At 43.9% G+C, this 16,733-nt stretch overlaps 2 protein-coding genes across 3 annotated transcripts; both read left to right on the plus strand.

Annotated features, from left to right (window-relative positions):
* The first annotated feature begins 2,545 nt into the window (after positions 1-2,545).
* On the plus strand, positions 2,546-7,165 carry PUS1 (pseudouridine synthase 1). Of its 2 annotated transcripts, none has more exons than XM_084297137.1 (6): positions 2,546-2,632; positions 2,895-3,110; positions 4,381-4,518; positions 5,239-5,341; positions 5,616-6,313; positions 6,723-7,165. In XM_084297137.1, the coding sequence occupies exons 2-6, from the start codon at positions 2,907-2,909 to the stop codon at positions 6,771-6,773; spliced, it is 1,194 nt and encodes a 397-aa protein (XP_084153263.1). In that variant the 5' UTR covers positions 2,546-2,632; positions 2,895-2,906; the 3' UTR covers positions 6,774-7,165. The 2 variants fall into 2 exon arrangements, with proteins under 2 accessions (XP_084153263.1, XP_084153262.1); XM_084297136.1 differs by lacking the exon at positions 2,546-2,632 and adding an exon at positions 2,645-2,763.
* A 6,142-nt stretch (positions 7,166-13,307) lies between these two features.
* LOC311215962 (E1A-binding protein p400-like) lies at positions 13,308-15,237 on the plus strand (the record flags this gene model as incomplete). Its single annotated transcript, XM_084297420.1, has 5 exons — positions 13,308-13,429; positions 13,669-13,805; positions 14,536-14,705; positions 14,823-14,997; positions 15,088-15,237. Exons 1-5 carry the CDS (start codon positions 13,339-13,341, stop codon positions 15,235-15,237), a joined length of 723 nt encoding a protein of 240 aa, XP_084153546.1. The 5' UTR covers positions 13,308-13,338.
* Between the last annotated feature and the right edge of the window lie 1,496 nt (positions 15,238-16,733).

Below are 16,733 nucleotides of genomic sequence, written 5' to 3' on the forward strand. Positions count from 1 at the left end.
GGTGCTGCAGCATGGTCCCAACCTCATTTGGGACCTCTGATGTTGCTGGCAGCTCATCAGTTCTGCTCTGGTAGAAAACCTGAAGGCTAAATGAATCATTCAGAAAATCCAAGTCAGTCATTCTCTGTGGTGCCGTAGGGAGCACTTTACTGGTGGGCTGTAAGAAGCTGGCTAATTGCATAGAGCAAGCACCTCCTCTTTGATTCCTGTTGTCACCTGGAGTCCTGTCATTACGTTTAACTGAGTAAAGTGACGATATCCCCAGTGCTGCTTACTGCTGGTGGCCGTGCTCCTCATGACCCGAGGCCAGCTGCAGCTGCAGGGGTGTGACATGCTCAGGGATAGGGCAGGGATTTACGGCAGGGTAGGCAGATCACAGAGGTGATTCCCATCTGCCTGGGAATGGAGGGGACTGAGCAAGACTGACTGAAGGGACTGAGCAAGAAGACGACATTAACCACTCATAATATTTTCTGACAATGGGGTTCACGCTACGAACCAAGTCATTTTATAAACAGTGAAGCAGTGAGGCACCTGTGTGTCCTACAACTCTGCACTGGGACCAACAACTTTCTCCAGCTCCTTTCCACCTGCCTAATTTTTATCTTGGGAAAGAGTCAGTGTGTGCTCTGGCAGGCTCAGAGCAAGGTTTGTGCTGTTTTGAAGCCCCTTTGTTGCCCTTAGAATGGATAAGGAGCTGGGATAGCAAAGCTTTTTCCATCTTGGGCCCATCCATGTAAGTTCTTCTCCTGTCATACCATTGTTTTATCCTATCTGCTGAGGCCTTCTTCCCTCTCTCGAAATGGGCCAAATTCAGCAATCACAGCAGGAAGGGAGGAGGAAGAGACGGTGTTGTACAGACAGGCAGTGTGACTGCACATGCTTCACTTCCTAAGGAAGCAAGGCAAAAAGGGATTCAGACGCCCCGGTCTAAGCAATACAGACATTTATATTCCTGTTTCCATTGGCAGCAGTGCTGCTATTTGACAGGCTATCTTTTATCACTTCTCTAAACAAAGTGCAGCTGGGAACATGTGATAAATCTTCCCTTGCCCTGTCCCGCTACTGAAATAACTCAGATGTGTCAGTTCAAAAAAGGATGTGCTGCATTTCTTCCCCTTATTAGCAGAAATAACAAGCCTGTGTTTGATAATCTGGCCTGCTTGGAATTGTCAACCATTCCATTTTCCATCTGAATGAATAAATGGAGCTTTCTTAGGCTAATCTCACAGCCATGCCAGGGGAGCAGCATCCTCTTTGGGTAGCTCCCTCCTGTAAAGCACTGAAGCTCACAGCATAACAAAACAATTTCCAGGTGCATTTGGCTTTTTAGGAGGTACATGCTGTTGCCTGATAAGGGTGCCTATTGTACTAAGCTTTCCCATTAAGTACATCAGCGCAGATAAAACTCGTTGGAGGAGACATGAAAATAATGATTGCCTGAGAAAGCCGGAGGGAGGAAAACCTGACAGGAAAGTGAAAGCATGGGGCTTCTGCTCAACAGTGGGCAATACTGGTGCAGGTGGCAGCTGCATGATGAAGGGACAGCGACCACTGCCCAGCAGGGACCCCTCTGGGGGGGCGACCTTGAGCTTTAGTGAGTGACCCGTGCTTCACGTGAGGTGTTTAGAACAGAATAGAATCATTAGGGCTGGAAGACCTTTGGGATTGTTTGGTCCAGCCATGCCCTACCACCACCGTTACCCACTAAACCATGTCCATAGCAACACGTCCGACCTTTCCCTCAACACCCCCAGGACTTTTTGCTGTGTTTCACCGTGACTGAACTGCTGCGAGTGCTGCTGCTGTACCAAGCGAGTTTGTGAGGCACAAATTGTTTTGCTCACATGGGCAATGCTTATCACAGGAATGCGCTCGTTCCTCTGCCTTTTCCCCTGCTTGGATTAACAACCCCTCATGCCTTCCACACGTGCTGGCTGCATGGAGCCTGTGTGCGAGCGGCCCTGCGGCGACACAGCGCCAGGCTGACACAGGGAAGGGCGACGAAGCTGGTGGGGGGCCTGGAGAACAAGTCCTCCGAGGAGCGGCTGAGGGAGCTGGGCTTGTTCAGCCTGGAGAAGAGAAGGCTCAGGGGCGACCTTATCGCTCTCTACAAGTACCTTAAAGGAGGCTGTAGCGAGGTGGGGGTTGGCCTGTTCTCCCACGTGCCTGGAGACAGGATGAGGGGGAATGGGCTTAAGTTGAGCCAGGGGAGTTTTAGGTTGGATGATAGGAAGAACTTCTTCACTGAAAGGGTTGTGAGGCATTGGAACAGGCTGCCCAGGGAAGTGGTGGAGTCACCATCCCTGGAAGTCTTCAAAAGACGTTTAGATGTAGAGCTTAGGGATATGGTTTAGTGGGGACTGCTAGCGTTAGGTCAGAGGTTGGACTCGATGATCTTGAGGTCTCTTCCAACCTAGAAATTCTGTGATTCTGTGATTCTGTGATTCTGTGATTCTATGATATGGGCTCGGCCGCGGGGCCCAGCGCCCGCTGAGGGCCCCTGCCAGCCCCGCGGCCTCCCCTCGGCGCCGCCCCGCCCCGCGCAGCACCGGCCCCGGCCCCGGCCCCGGCACGGCCCCGCGCGGCCTCCGTAGGGCTCGGCCGGGCCCGCTGGGGCCGCGCCGGGCGGGTGAGCGGCGGGGCCGGGCCGCGATGCTGCGCTGGGGGGCGCGGGCCTGGGCCTGGGGCCGGGGCTGGGGCTGGGGCCTGGGCCTCGGCTGCGGCCCCGCGGGGCTCGGGCTCGGGGCCCGGCCGCGTAACGTGCGTGGGGGCCGCGGGGGGAGGCAGGGCGGGAGGGAGGCAGGGCCCGGGCACCCCGCGCCTCAGCGGGGGCTCCCCGGGGCGGGACGGGGCTGGCGGCCGGGCCCCCCCCTGAGCTCTGCTCCCCGCAGGTGGCTCCCAGCATGGCCGAGGGGCTGCGGGCGGCGGCTGCCAAGAGGCTGAGCGGCGGCGGCGAGGGGCCGGGAAGGCCGGAGGAGAACGGGCGGCAGAGCAAGAGGCTGAAGGGAGGCGGCGGCGAGGAGGAGGAGGAGCAGGGCAAGAAGTCGCCCAAGAGGAAGATCGTGCTGCTGATGGCGTACTCGGGGAAAGGCTACCACGGCATGCAGGTGGGGGGGGCGGCAACGCGCCGCGCCCGGCCGCACCTGGGGGCTGCGGGGTTTGCAGGAGCGGGGGGGGCTGGGGGGCTGCGGGAACAGGCGGGTGCAGCGGCTCCTGGGGCCGAATGCTGCGGTAGCAGCTGCACGTGGGGGGCTGTCAGCTGCACATCTGGTGTGTCCCAGGACCACTGACCGTGCCTTCCAGCACAGAGCATCAGCAGACCTTCCAAAAGCTGTGCTGCAGACAAGGCTCTTGAGGAGGCTGCAAGCACGGGCACTGCAGTTCTGTCAGCGCCTGATGTGCTGTCTCATGATCCCTCCCGACCCGTGCACCAGCTTCAGATTGAAGCTTCACGCTTCAAAGCAGTTGGGCAGAGTTTTCCTTAGGTCAGACCTCAGGTTGTCTCACTGTGTTCTGCAAAATGTGTAGGTCCTGGAGAACTGAGCTGTGTATTTAAATGAAACAAATTGCCGTATGTGTTGACAGCTATTGGATTTATGAAAAGGTTGTTTGTACTCAAAGACATTGTAAATTGTCCCTTTTCTAGTGCACTCAATAGGGTGACATGTAGCAATTTAGGAGCAGGAAAACTGCTGTGAGATTGTTACACTTGCACGTGGGATGCTGCTTTGTTGCAGCAGCAAAGTGCCCCCGACTTGCTCATGCAGGAATGGTCTCGTGGTACAGCCTTAGCAGCAACAGCGTGGTTTTGCTCCATCTGCTGCTCCTCTCAGCATACTGCATGCTCTATACACATTGCTGAGGTGTAGTTTAAAAGCTCTACAGGATAACTGGTAATGGTTGAACACAGAAGAATTTTTCATGCTTACACAGCAAAGTAGCTTTGTTCAACAGCAGTGAACAACATGCATGGGCATGTCTGTAGAAGTGCATTTCAGCTTTACTGCGTTTGTTCCCAAGTGGTGTGTGTTGGAGGGTGTGCCAAGCAGCCTTCCAGAGGTAGAGTTGCATGCTTCTGTCATAGTTCATCTACAAGTTTAGTGCAGAAGTTGCTGGAGCAAACAGTAGTCTGAGTTATGTAACAGCTTGGGCTACCTGACCAAAAGAGTCCACTAATTTCTGGAAGCCCGATTTGCAGAGGCCAGGTTTGGAACAGCAGCTGGTACTGTTGCAGGCACTGGTAAATAATTTAGGGTTATGAAGGGAAGATTTAAAAAAGATTGCATGGTGATATTCAATTAACATTTTTCAATGATGTTCTTCAGAACAGTTACCCCGTTATTACTATTTGTTTTCTGATTTTATATTCTCTTCTAGAGGAATATGGGATCTTCACAGTTCAAGACAATTGAAGACGACTTGGTATCTGCCCTTGTTCAGTCAGGCTGCATCCCAGAAAACCATGGAGAAAACATGAAGAAAATGTCTTTTCAGCGGTGTGCTCGAACAGATAAGGTACATTGGTTAGGGCCTGTGCTCTCATAAAATGTGGTCTGTTCCCACCAGTGCTGTTGTGATTGCCTGGTAAAGCATTGTTTAGCATGAGATCCAACAGCAAATCCTATTTGCAGTGAATGTTACTTGAAACTTCTCCCTTCATTCATTACTAAATTTAAGTAAAAAGCAAATATTTAGAAAGAGTGAGATACTGGTTATATGGCGGTTGTAAAGCTGGTGCTTCACACTTACCCTGTGTCTCTTTGCATTGCTGTCACATTCATCTGCTCCAGCTTGCCAACCTGTTGCTGCTCCTCACTGCTCTTGCTGCCTGGTTGATGCAGAGCTTGGAAATGTAACTGCATCACCGTTGATTTTCAACCCTGCCACAGCAGGATTCTAAGTCTGAACTGGAATTCATGGCTGATCTTATGTACCAGTCATTTCTTTTCTGCTGGTGCTTTACTTACTAGTCAAATACAGTGAGATACGTCAGGAAAGGGAGTGCAATATTACGCTCTCTAAGATTGCTAAGGTGCTGGGTGGCCGTACAACACCAGCAGGTCTTCCAGGAGTACTCTTACTTGGATTTCTGCCTGTTACCTTGCATTTGCCTTTCTGCAGCCTGAAATGACCTGTGCAAAAAACTTGTTCTTTAGCTATTTCAGTTCTTCAAGTGCTATCCTAGACCCTCCAAGGTACATAATTATCTGTGTATGTGCTTTATGATTTTTATAGGGTGTGTCTGCAGCTGGACAGATTGTGTCACTAAAGGTCAGGCTAATAGATGACATCTTAGAAAAGATCAATAACCATCTTCCTTCTCACATCAGAATTCTGGGTAAGGATGCCAGAATGGGCAAAGAAAACTTTTCAAAGAGAAGCCTTATCCTGCACAAAGTCTCTCCCTTACTATTATAATTTTCCTCAAAAGCAGTTTAGTTTTAACAAGAATCTATGTTTCTGCTATTTTGAAATTAGTGTCCTATAAAATAAATCTTTGTATATTTGAATTGCATTTTATTTAAAAAAAAATACATTTGTTGGTAAAGTTGAAATCACAATTGGGTTATGGCCTACTGATTCAGAAATTTAACATCTCTTTTTAAAATAAGGGCTGAAGAGAGTCACTGGGGGATTCAACTCCAAGAACAAATGTGATGCCAGAACCTACTCCTACATGCTGCCAACATTTACCTTTGCCCATAAAGACGAGGATGTGCAAGAAGAGGCGTATCGACTGAACAACGAGACCCTTGAAAGAGTCAACAAGCTGCTTGCTTGCTATAAAGGAACACACAACTTCCACAACTTCACGTCTCAGAAGGGACCCAAGGACCCCAGCGCCAAGCGGTACATAATGGAGATGTACTGTGGAGAGCCCTTTGTGCGGGAAAACGTCGAATTTGCAGTGATCAAAGTGAAAGGTCAGAGTTTCATGATGCACCAAATAAGGAAGATGATTGGGCTGGTGATAGCTATCGTGAAAGGTTATGCTGCTGAATCTATCATAGAGCGCAGCTGGGGAGAGGAGAAAGTAGATGTCCCCAAAGCTCCCGGACTCGGTCTGGTCTTGGAAAGGGTACACTTTGAAAAGTACAACAGACGGTTTGGAAATGATGGGCTGCATGAGCCTCTGGAGTGGACAGACGAGGAGGAAAAGATTGCTGTTTTCAAAGAGCAGTATATCTATCCTACTATTATTAACACAGAAAGGGAGGAGAAATCCATGATGAACTGGCTAAACACCCTCTCCATCCATGACTTCAACTCTTCTACTGCTGAGGTGCAAGCTAACAACAAAAATTCAAAGGTAATGATTGAAGCCATTGTTGTTTGCAAACAGAAGCTGCAAGTTAAAATGGCTCTTCGCTTACTAATATTTTTGTTTTCCATGAACAGACTGTGGAAGAGGACAGCCATCTGGAGTATAAAATGTTTTTATCTTTTCAGTCTGCACGGTCTTGATGTTGGTGGAATGAGTTAGACAGAGGGTTACTTACGCAGGTTTTTGCATGGGGCAGTTGAGGGAAGGAGGAAGGAAGGAAGGAATGCTTTGAAACACAGGCTGATTTGACTGCAGAGTCATACACTGGCAAATCTCGCTGCATTTTCCAATGCTTCTGGGGAAGTTTAAAGTCAATGGTCAGTGTCTTTTGACTTAGGTCCGTCTCTGGCTATATATGAAATACTGACAAACTGTTTTCCATTTTCCATTTCAGAACAGCAGCGATCTTGAAGGCAGTGATGGTTGTGGTGATGATTCTGACTGAGCCAATAAGCGTCTGGACCTGGGACCCTTACTGCCTGCAGCTCACTTTGTCTACAAACAAGTGGCCTTCCTAGTCCAAGAACCCAGTAAAGCAGAGGTTTGCGTGCATGCAGGACAAGAACTGGATACCCAGGAAAAACTGAGCGGGGAAAACAGCGCTGTAGAAAGAGTAAAAGAAGCTGTTGGTACCACTGACTGATCCACCTGCCTGGTATACTTGAAAAAAGTGTAACAAGAAAGAAGCTTTCTAAAAGATTCTTGTAATGCAGAATGTCTTAATTGCTATTTGAATAACATTTTTATTACGTGTTTACCTGGAAGTAGTATTTTAAATATGTATAATCTTTACATAAAGATGGGGAAAACCATTTTAATATACTTTTTTGACGATTATTATGAAATTATGACTCCATGAACTTTCAATTTAGTTTTTATTTTCCTTTCACCTTTAATTAACCTGATCTCTAAACATCATTTTAAGCTTTTATCTTCCATGTCATCCATGGCTTTCCTGTCGAATAACACGTGTTCATTATCATGCTAACTGCTATGAATTCTTTTGCTATTGAATCAAACTTTCCATGTTTTGTAAAGCTTTGCAAGCCTAGAGGAAATGATTCCTTACTCAGGGAGAGGTCTTAATGTTGGAACATGGAACGAACCACATATTTTAAGATAAGACCTTTTATTTGAAAGGTGTCATCCTCCCTTTATTGTCCTCATGCTTGGGCAGGCTCAAGAAGGTAGATCCGCAGCTACGTACGTAGTTGGGCATCCACTGCCTGAGGTGTTGTTTCACAGGCATGCAGTTGAGATGTGAGGAACACATGTAAATTAATTGCCGGGACTGCAATTCAAAGCGTGCAGCTATGAAAGTTCTAGTGTTCCCTGGGGTGGCTCACTAGATGTGTTGCTGCTGGTTTAGTATTTCTGTTTCTAGTGGAAACTAGCTTGCCATCTGCTAGATTCTGGGTTGATCCAACTTAGCATGTGTGAAAGGAATGGTGCTGACTTCCTCGGGGCTTAATCAAGTCTGCATTTGCTTTGTATGTGTGAATTTGTAATTTCTATCAAGCTGCTCAGAGTAGAGGAGTGTGCAGTGATCAGTGGTAAGGGAAGAGCATGTCTGAGTGTTGTCTTCCTCTGGGAAATCGTTTTAATTTTCTGTGTTCCGAGATCTGCATACTCTGGAGTTCTCCTTTCTGTCCTGTCAACTTGGGATACAGCCTAGTCCCATGCCTGAAGATGTGCATCAAAACTGGGGGTCCATACTGAGTACGGTAGTTACTTCTTAGAGGAGACGGTTCTTTGCGCCTTCATTCCATGCCTTCTGATTTTATGCCTCCTGGATTTTTTATTTTTTATTTTTTGGCCAAAGTACAGCTGTCCCTTGAAAAGGGATTTGCTTGTTTCATCTGGATTTTAATCAGAGCTTTTTGTTTATGTGAAGGCCTGACTGTTTAGGAATGACAGCAGTGTAAGTGTTCTGGAGAGGGACTCTACCTGGATTTTCTTTTCACATCCCTTGCTAACTCATACTGTTGACCTAGTCTGTATTAGTCTTCTGTCCAAAGCTCTGTCTTTCTGTCCCTTTTGATCTGAGAACAATGCCTTTATTTACTTAAAAATAGAGGCATCAAAACTGACACCAGTGGCTCAGCTGAAATCAAGAGGAATTTCTATTGGTAGCCTATGGAGAAAACAAAATAAACCCGGGGTGTTTCTTACCTGCTGTTAACGCGTGCTGTTCTGTTTCATGGGGACCGTGAGCTGGGTGTTTGAGCTCCGGTTTCAGTGCGGGTAAGTGGCTTTGTGGCTCGGGGTGTGCGTACAAATACACAGAGGCCCTGAAGCGATTCAGGCTTTGAAGCTGCCCCCTGGGGTGTGTGTGGGGCGCTCGCCTGTCCGGGCGGCGGGCTGACGGCGGTGCCCGCTCAGCTTGGGGCCGGCGGCCCGGCTGCTGCCGGAGCGAGGGGATCCGGGGCAATTTGGGGCTCTTTGAGGCTTTTTGGGGTTTCTGGGGGCTCTTTGGGGCTCCCTCAGCTCCCGGCACAGGCCCCAGCCCCGTCACCGCCGCCATTAGCGGCGCCCCGCGCATGTACCGCGTTCCCCCCCCCCATCCCGCAGGTGGCACCGCCCTGTGCTGCCCCCCCGTGGGGCGGCGGTGGTACGGCCCCGGGCGGAGCTCCTGAGGGGGGAGCCGCCGCGCGTGCCCGCGGGCGAGGAGGCGGCCGGCGCGAGCCTGCCGGGGCGGCGGGAGCGCGCGGCCGCTCGCTGAGGGGAGGCGGTGGCGCTGGGCGGCCTCCTCCTCCTCCTCCTCCTCCTCCTCCTCCTCCTCCTCCTCCTCCTTCTTCTTCTTCCGCGGCTGATTTCGTTGTAGTTCCAAGGCAGCCCTCACATACGGACCGAGATACCAGCACCCCGGCCGTCTGGTTACTGTGTGCAACAGGCACTACGCGTGTACCCACGGCACCAACCGCTCCTGCCTCCCAGAAAAAAAAAAATGTTCAAATCGCTTCCCGTTACACCCAGCCGGGCAGCTCTTGCCGCTAGGTGCAGAAGCAGCCTCTATTTTTAAATACTTTCTTTCAGAATTACTTTTGATAGGGTAACGGTTTGAAAAAAAAGAAAAAAAAAAACATTTAAAACAACACAGATAAGTCTTATATATATATTAATGATTTATCGTAAAGTATTTTCTATCGAATATAAGGTTTTAGTTTTGTAATTAAAGATAATTGCTTTAATGAGAATTTCTGTAATTGTAAGATTATATCTAATACCAATTATTATAAGCCCTAAAAGCCCTCAGGAGGAGATCCTGGCACTGTCGGTGCTGCACGTCTCATTTTCCGTGCGTTGGGCTTAACGCCCGCACCCTCTGTGCCCAATTTGTTCATTCCTTTAATTGATGTTGTTGCACCAAGTTTCTCCTTTCTGGTCATTTGATACTTGGATGGAGATTGGTTGCATCATTATCACCTCTCCGTAGGATGTTATTTTAAAAGATCTTTGTGTTGTCAGTTTAAAGAGGTGATAAATACGTTCTAGACCAGTGTGCTGATCCATTTGCATCTTCACAGCTTTTAGGTATGTAGTTGTCTGGTGGGGTGCTAGGAGGTCGATTTGACCATCTATGTAACAGCGTGCATTGTTGCTTCTTTCTGTTTTGTTTCTAATGTTCTGCTGTTAAAATTACTGAAATGGTGATTTGTAAAAGTTCCTTTGCAGGTGAAATGCTTCCTGTTCCTCACATGGCTCTACAGATCAGCCAGGAGCGAAGCAGAGAGCAAAACAAATCAAATTCACCAAGCCTGCATAGCTCCTCACCTGCTTCACGCAGCAGGAACCTGACATTTCTTCAGCAGGTATGACCAGCAGGTCATGATAAGAACCATGAGCTGGCCCAAGCTCCAGTTTCCCCACAGCAACGGGTATCAGATTTGCACAGTATATTGTGTGTGGCTTTTAATGCTTGTTTTATATGTACTGAAATTGCTGCTGATCTCTGTTCTGCATCATTAAACAGTTCTCTTTGAGTGAGGAATTTCATCCTCAGAATGAAAAAGGTAACATCATCTTATTGGAAAGTCTAGACAAGATTAATTGTTGGCACTTTGCTGCTGCTGCTTTCTCTTGAAATTTTACATCCATAAAACACGTTTTTTTTTTTTTAAATTTATTTTTCAATTGATGATGGCTATCCAACTCTCAGTTTAAAGATTCTTTTGATGGATTCTCGTTGAATCAAATTAATTTCATGTTGTGGAGTAAGTTTAGGATGCGTGTGCAAGGTTGCAGGTACGTTGGTATTTATTTACAGCAAGAGGGAGCACCACGCTAACTTCTCTCATGGTGAGGCAGTGTTTTCCTTTTCCTATGTATTGAGACTTTGTGGATGACAGCATTGCTCTAGCCTGGGAGAAAGGAGCAAATAGTTCTACTATTTTTTACAGAGGACTTCACAAAGCACTAATAATTTGTTTCAGATTGCCCAACTGAACTATATAATTGCTTAAATCTCACTTCACAATAAAACTTTGTGTTCATTTAAATTTAGAATGCTCAGTAGCTAGCAGTATCTCTCCTGTGTCTTTTAGAGATTCAGACATGCTACGTAATTTTTCTTGAAGAAAGAAAAGGAATGAGAAGGAATCAGGCAGAGTCTCTGGGGAAGTAGAATTTGTATTTCTAATGATATCCTAGAAGGAGATTTAATTAAATAGAATCAATTATTTTAACATTTTATGGAACATATTTAGATTAAAGGAGGATCACAATGAGAATTTGTATTGCCTGTGCTTACTCACCAGCAGCTGCGGAATGCTTACATGTGTTAATAAAAATGCCATAAACTAAATTGTATGTGAACTTTTTAGGGAATTCTGTCCATCTGCCATTTGGCAGAGCATTTCAGTTTTATGAAAATTCTCACTCTATCAACTCTGCTCTCCTGATGACGTTTAGAGATACTATAGTTTAGGAGGAAAAAATAGTTCTCGAGAGAGAGTATCAGTGCATCTCGGACGTCTCTATAGATTTAATGTAACACTGCCCCATAGCAAAGTTCCTCGTAGAGCTTTATGTAAATCTACAAAAGATGGGTTATTCATTAGATATTAATAAAGTGCAACTTCAGACCGTGTAGAATATCTGCAAGGACTGCAGAATCATTTGTATTAGTTATTTGTTTAACGCTTTTCACAGTGCCTGTCATGTTTTTGTATTGTGCAATAGTAATAATGATGTTCATACTTGAAGGAAAATGAAATTCTGCAGCGAATAACAACACTGAGGAAAGCAGGTTTATGGTCTCTGAAACGTCTGCCCAAACTCCAAGAGGCCCCACGACTCAAATCACACCATGATTATCTTTTGGAAGAAATGCAGTGGATGGCAGCAGATTTCGTTCAAGAAAGAAGATGGAAGATGATAAGTGCCAAGAGAGTAATGTGAATTTGATATTTCCTACTAGAAAAGGAGTTGGGGGTAGGAAGAATAGGCAGCATTTTCATGGTTAGGACTTAGTCACTGAGGGTGTATGAATTTTGTTTTCACAAACAGTGAAGAGGCAAATTTAAGGAGTATCTGTAAAGGGATTGTATTTTTTTTCTTTCTTTAGAAACACGTTTATTAGGTAGAATACATACAGTGAAAACTTAAAATAACTGTATGTCTTTGTTCAGCTAATTATAAGCGTGTATCGTTACCATGAGGATCTGACACTTCATAAGGAAACATGCAAAAAGAGAGAAGAGAAGCGGCTGAAGGCTATTGCTGCTTTTACTGCTAGAGAAATTGAGTGTTTTTGGTCCTCCATTAAGCAGGTAAATACCTCCCCTCCACCCCCTCCAAATAAGTTCTGAATAAAAACCCAGTGGATCATGACAACAAGAGTTTTACAACTGAACTTTGTTCAGTCCTCTTGGTGACTATTATACCTTGGTAAAGATAGCTTCGTGTTACGATTGCATGAATAATATGAAGCCTTATATGTCATGAGTGTTTTACTCAACCTCATTGGTGCATTTGGCTCACTGTGAACATAAAAGTTTTAATGCAAGTTATTTTGGGGTAACTCTGAAGTGTTATGTGGATAACTACTATTCATGGTCAGTTTTGTACATGCTATTCTTGGAGTGCTCTTCATTGTAGCCATGTCTGGATGTCTGTCTGACCATTGAAGAAATGTTAAACAATTCTCAGCTGTATTTAAAGCTAAGTGCATTCATATTTGTCACTTCCTTCTGCTATTTTTCCCTTGCACTCTCTCTACTTTAGGTGGTAGATTTAAAATTACAAGGAGAGCTAGAAGAGAGGAGAAGGAAAGTATTCAACTCCCAGAACACCTCAAGAAAAGGTAATAAGGACCTCAGGCTTTTTTTTAGCATAATATTGTGGGATGTGCCAGTAGTAACAAAATAAACTTACCAAAATAAATATTAAGAAAATAATATTTTGTTTTTGAGTTATAAATATCTCCTTTCTCTAGTTCTCTGACTTCCTGTGTGTTACTAAAGCTTTGGTAAATGCACTGTAAAGGCTTTTTGTTGCTGAGTTCTTGTTTGTATCAATCAGGGTCCCTTGGGGCCATGAGTGAGACTGAATTCACTAAAACTGTCATATGTGCACCTGTGTCCCACTGCAGGTTGCCCTTGTTTATGTAATCATTTGTCTTAAACTGTTTTTTACGTTCTTCTTATAGTGTAGATTTCTTATGTTCTTTAGACTCTGGCTTAGCTGTAAATGCTGTCAAACCTTTTAATGGATTGCTCAGTTCAGATGCGGCTGCACCATTAACTTTATTACTTCGTGCAGAAATAAGAGACTCTATGATCAAGAAAGAGAGCCTTCAGGAAGATGTGGTGCTTACAGACCTACTCATGCCCACCCCAAAAACACATATGGGAGATTTAGCAGACGTGGCTGCTGTTGCAGAAGCGTTGTTACCCAAAGGCAGTGCTCAAATCACAACAGCAGTAAAAAGCATTACTCCATCTTTGTTACATGGCACTCTTAGAGAGTATCAGAAGACTGGACTAGAGTGGTTGGCAAAGCTCTATAAGATGAATCTCAACGGCATTCTGGCTGATGAAGCTGGACTTGGTAAAACAGTGCAAGTTGTAGCTTTTTTTGCCCACCTGGCATGTAATGAAGGTATGAAATAACTATTTTAAAAGTTCATTAGTGAATGTATTTTCAGTAAGGAAAAAATAATGCTTTTAATATGTGTAATTTAATGAAATGCATCTGAAATGCTTTGTATACAAAAGGAGAGACAACTCCTGCCATCGAGTTTTAGTGCATGTTGTTTGTATGTACACAGTTGCCTTTTATGTAAGCTGTGAAGTGATGTGTAGTCACTTCCAGTTATGTTGTACTTGTTATCTCTGTAGGTAACTGGGGTCCTATTCTTGTTATTTCACAAAACTTTAATGTACTGAAGTGGGTGACTGAACTGAAACGCTGGTGTCCTGCTTTGAGAATTCTTCTGTACATTGGGGATCCAGGAGAACTTCTAAAAACTAGACAGGTATTATGAAACATAGTTTCATCTACACACGTTCTGAGTAAGGTAAGCACTACACTGAAAGGAAGTATCAGGCTGAGTCGCACTTAAACCATTGTGGTTAAAAACTTGATCATAGTGATCTTACAATCTCCTCCTTTTCTCTATTGTTACGTAACATACAGAAAGCACAAGAAGAATGAAGATACCTTCTCATCTCATGAATGCTGGCTAAAAAGCAGAGTGTGGTATTTACCAATAAAGCTTGTTCTGATGACCAGCAGTGGCTAGCCTTTTTAGTGCATATTTATTTATTGGCACGATGTTCCTTGTACAGATGTTTTTGACTAATGACTAATCTCTTCCATCTTTGTTTCTATGACTTTTACCTCACCTTAGTATTTGCAGAAGCTTATTAAGAAATTGTGTTGAGTGTATCTTTATTTTTTTGGTTGAGAAACTGATGTATAATCCAGAAGAAGCAACAGGAAGTCTGGTGTGTGTTTTGTAGTTTAGCAACCATGTATTTGTTTCCAGGCTTCAAGATTCCATTACACTTATTTGCAAAATATGTTTCTTCCTGTTTTTCTTTTTTTTCCCTCTTATTTTTATTTTTTCCGACTTCCATAGTTGCAAGGAACTTCTTGGATTCCTCCAATGAGGCTATTACAACATACAACTTCTAGCCCTCTTTTTGCTCTGAAATCTGTCAAAAAATATATCCCTTTAGGATGTTTGTGTTTTTATGTTGCAGGAATGGATTGACCCCAACAATTTTAATGTGTGTGTTGCCTCCTGCAAGCAAGTCTTTGAAGACTATGAGGCATTCATGAAAGTACAATGGAGGTACCTAGTTTTAGACGAGAGGCAAAATGGTAATAATCTGACAGAAAAGCACTGGGATGCAGTTTTCAGTCTCCACAGGTCTGGAGTATTCATTATAAATTTTCCTTTTGATTTTGTCTTAGATAATTCCTGAAATAGCTTCAGCACTTAACTTTTAATCTTCTTGCTGTGATTTGTTATCTTAATTGTTTATAGTAATCACCGTTTACTCTTGATGGATACACTTCTGCCTACTGCCCTAAAAGATCTGTGGACGATTGCCTGTTTCCTGATCCCAGAGATTTCCAAATTCTATTTGGATTTTACAAAGGTAGCATCTGCAGAAGGGAATGAGGATCATTACCAGACAGTGGCAATAAGACTGCAGAGAGTATGTCTCCCTTGAGAATAGCGTCTTAATTCTAGTATCTCTTTCTCTGGGGGAACACAATTAAGAAATTATTGTTTTGTGTTCTTTTAGGTAGTTCAGTCATTTATTTTGCGGAGGTCCAAAATTCATGTTGAGAAGCAGTTAGCGAGGAAATATGAGCATGTGCTGATGTGTACTCTTTCTAATCGACAGAAGTCAATGTATAAAGACATCCTGTCTCAACCCAGGTACATCTGTTGAGTTGTTCTTAGTTGCTCAATTATTGAAATGATAAGTTAGGAAGCATTCCAGTTACAGTAAGAGAGCTTAACTGTTGGCATACTATTTTTAAGTGAGTCATGGGCAAACCAAAAGACTCAAATGTGTGGCATAATCATAGTGCTGTGCAGGCTAATCATGTTCTACACTAAGTGGCAATTGCATTCAGTAATTTCTTCCTTCTGTGTTTTTTTTTTTTTTTTTAAATATATATATATAATCCTTTTACAAGGTGAAAAGGAGAATAAATGAACAGTATTTGCAGATTATGGGACAAAACACAGTATTCTGTATTTATAACTTAGGCAATTGAGCATGTGCCACAGCTTTTGTTTAAATTTAGCACTTGTTTAGGAACTGAATATCCTAGTTTATATTTTACTTTGCTTTCCTAATGTGCCTTGTTTACATTTTACAGTGAATTTGATGATTTAAAGTGGTATTTACTTGGGCATTAAAAAACATGGCCTTAATATTGACAACATGTATTTGTATATTATTTCATGCCACTTTCATTTGAAGTAATGGGTATTTAAGAAATGCAGGTTTATAATAATGTGAGTTTTCAAATCAGAATGTATTATATAAATTATTAAAAGTTTGTGTGGATGTGAGGGAAGCTGGAGGAACGGAAGACTGCATTTTTAAAGTCATACTACAGTAAGTTCAATAAATTGGTTTTGTCAGGTTTATTTAGAAAAACAATTTAAATGTGCAGAAAGACCTAAGCTCCTAGAAAGCACTTTTTAAAACATAATTATATTTTCATTTTAAATAACAGAACTCAAGAATGTCTCAGAAGTGGGCACTTTGTCAGTGTTCTCCATATTCTGATGCAGCTCCTACGGGTGTGTAATCATCCTGATCTGATAAATCCCCGGCTTCCCAGCTCTTCCTTTGCGCTAGAGACACTGGAGTTTAGAACTGCTTCTCTAGTGCTGAGTGCATTAAAATGGGATCTTTGGAAGGTACGTAGGGAAGTAACTCGCTTGTGTTTGATTTAATTTGACTGGGAGAGCAGGTGGTTTAAGAGTACAACATATTACAAGTCAGGTTCCAATAAATTTCAAAATCTGTGAATTGCTAATTCTTTTAATTCTTAGAAGCAACCACAATGATTATAAATAGTACCTGCTGACTTCATGGCAGTACTGAATTTAGTAGGTAAACTGGGTACTTGCTGTCCTTATCACAGCAGGTCAGACTATTTTGCAATGTTTTCCATTTTCTGATTTTGCTTAAAGTTTCCAGTTAATCTAAAATATTGGATCTTGGAATCGAGGAAAAAGTGCCATTCTTGTCCTGTCCTCAGGAGCAGCAAGGGCATAATTAAGTTCTAAAGATGAGAAGCTGTCTCATTCCACAGTTTGGTTGTAAGCATAGTCAGTTGAAGTTACATCGCAAGAGATTTCATCCTTTTTTTTTTTTTTTTTTTCCTGGGAAATTCGAATAGTTATTTAATTGAGCCTGTTGGAAAA

Source organism: Netta rufina (assembly GCF_964035555.1).
Source record: "Netta rufina genome assembly, chromosome: 17".
NCBI lineage: Eukaryota > Metazoa > Chordata > Aves > Anseriformes > Anatidae > Netta > Netta rufina.

Excerpts from the sequence above, each read along its gene's own strand:
- PUS1 (XM_084297136.1), top strand. The coding sequence starts at position 2,656 with ATGCTGCGCTGGGGGGCGCGGGCCTGGGCCTGGGGCCGGGGCTGGGGC. Across the intron at positions 3,111-4,380 it reads AAGGCTACCACGGCATGCAG|AGGAATATGGGATCTTCACA; the intron begins GTGGGGGGGGCG and ends ATTCTCTTCTAG. Across the intron at positions 5,342-5,615 it reads TTCTCACATCAGAATTCTGG|GGCTGAAGAGAGTCACTGGG; the intron begins GTAAGGATGCCA and ends TTTTAAAATAAG.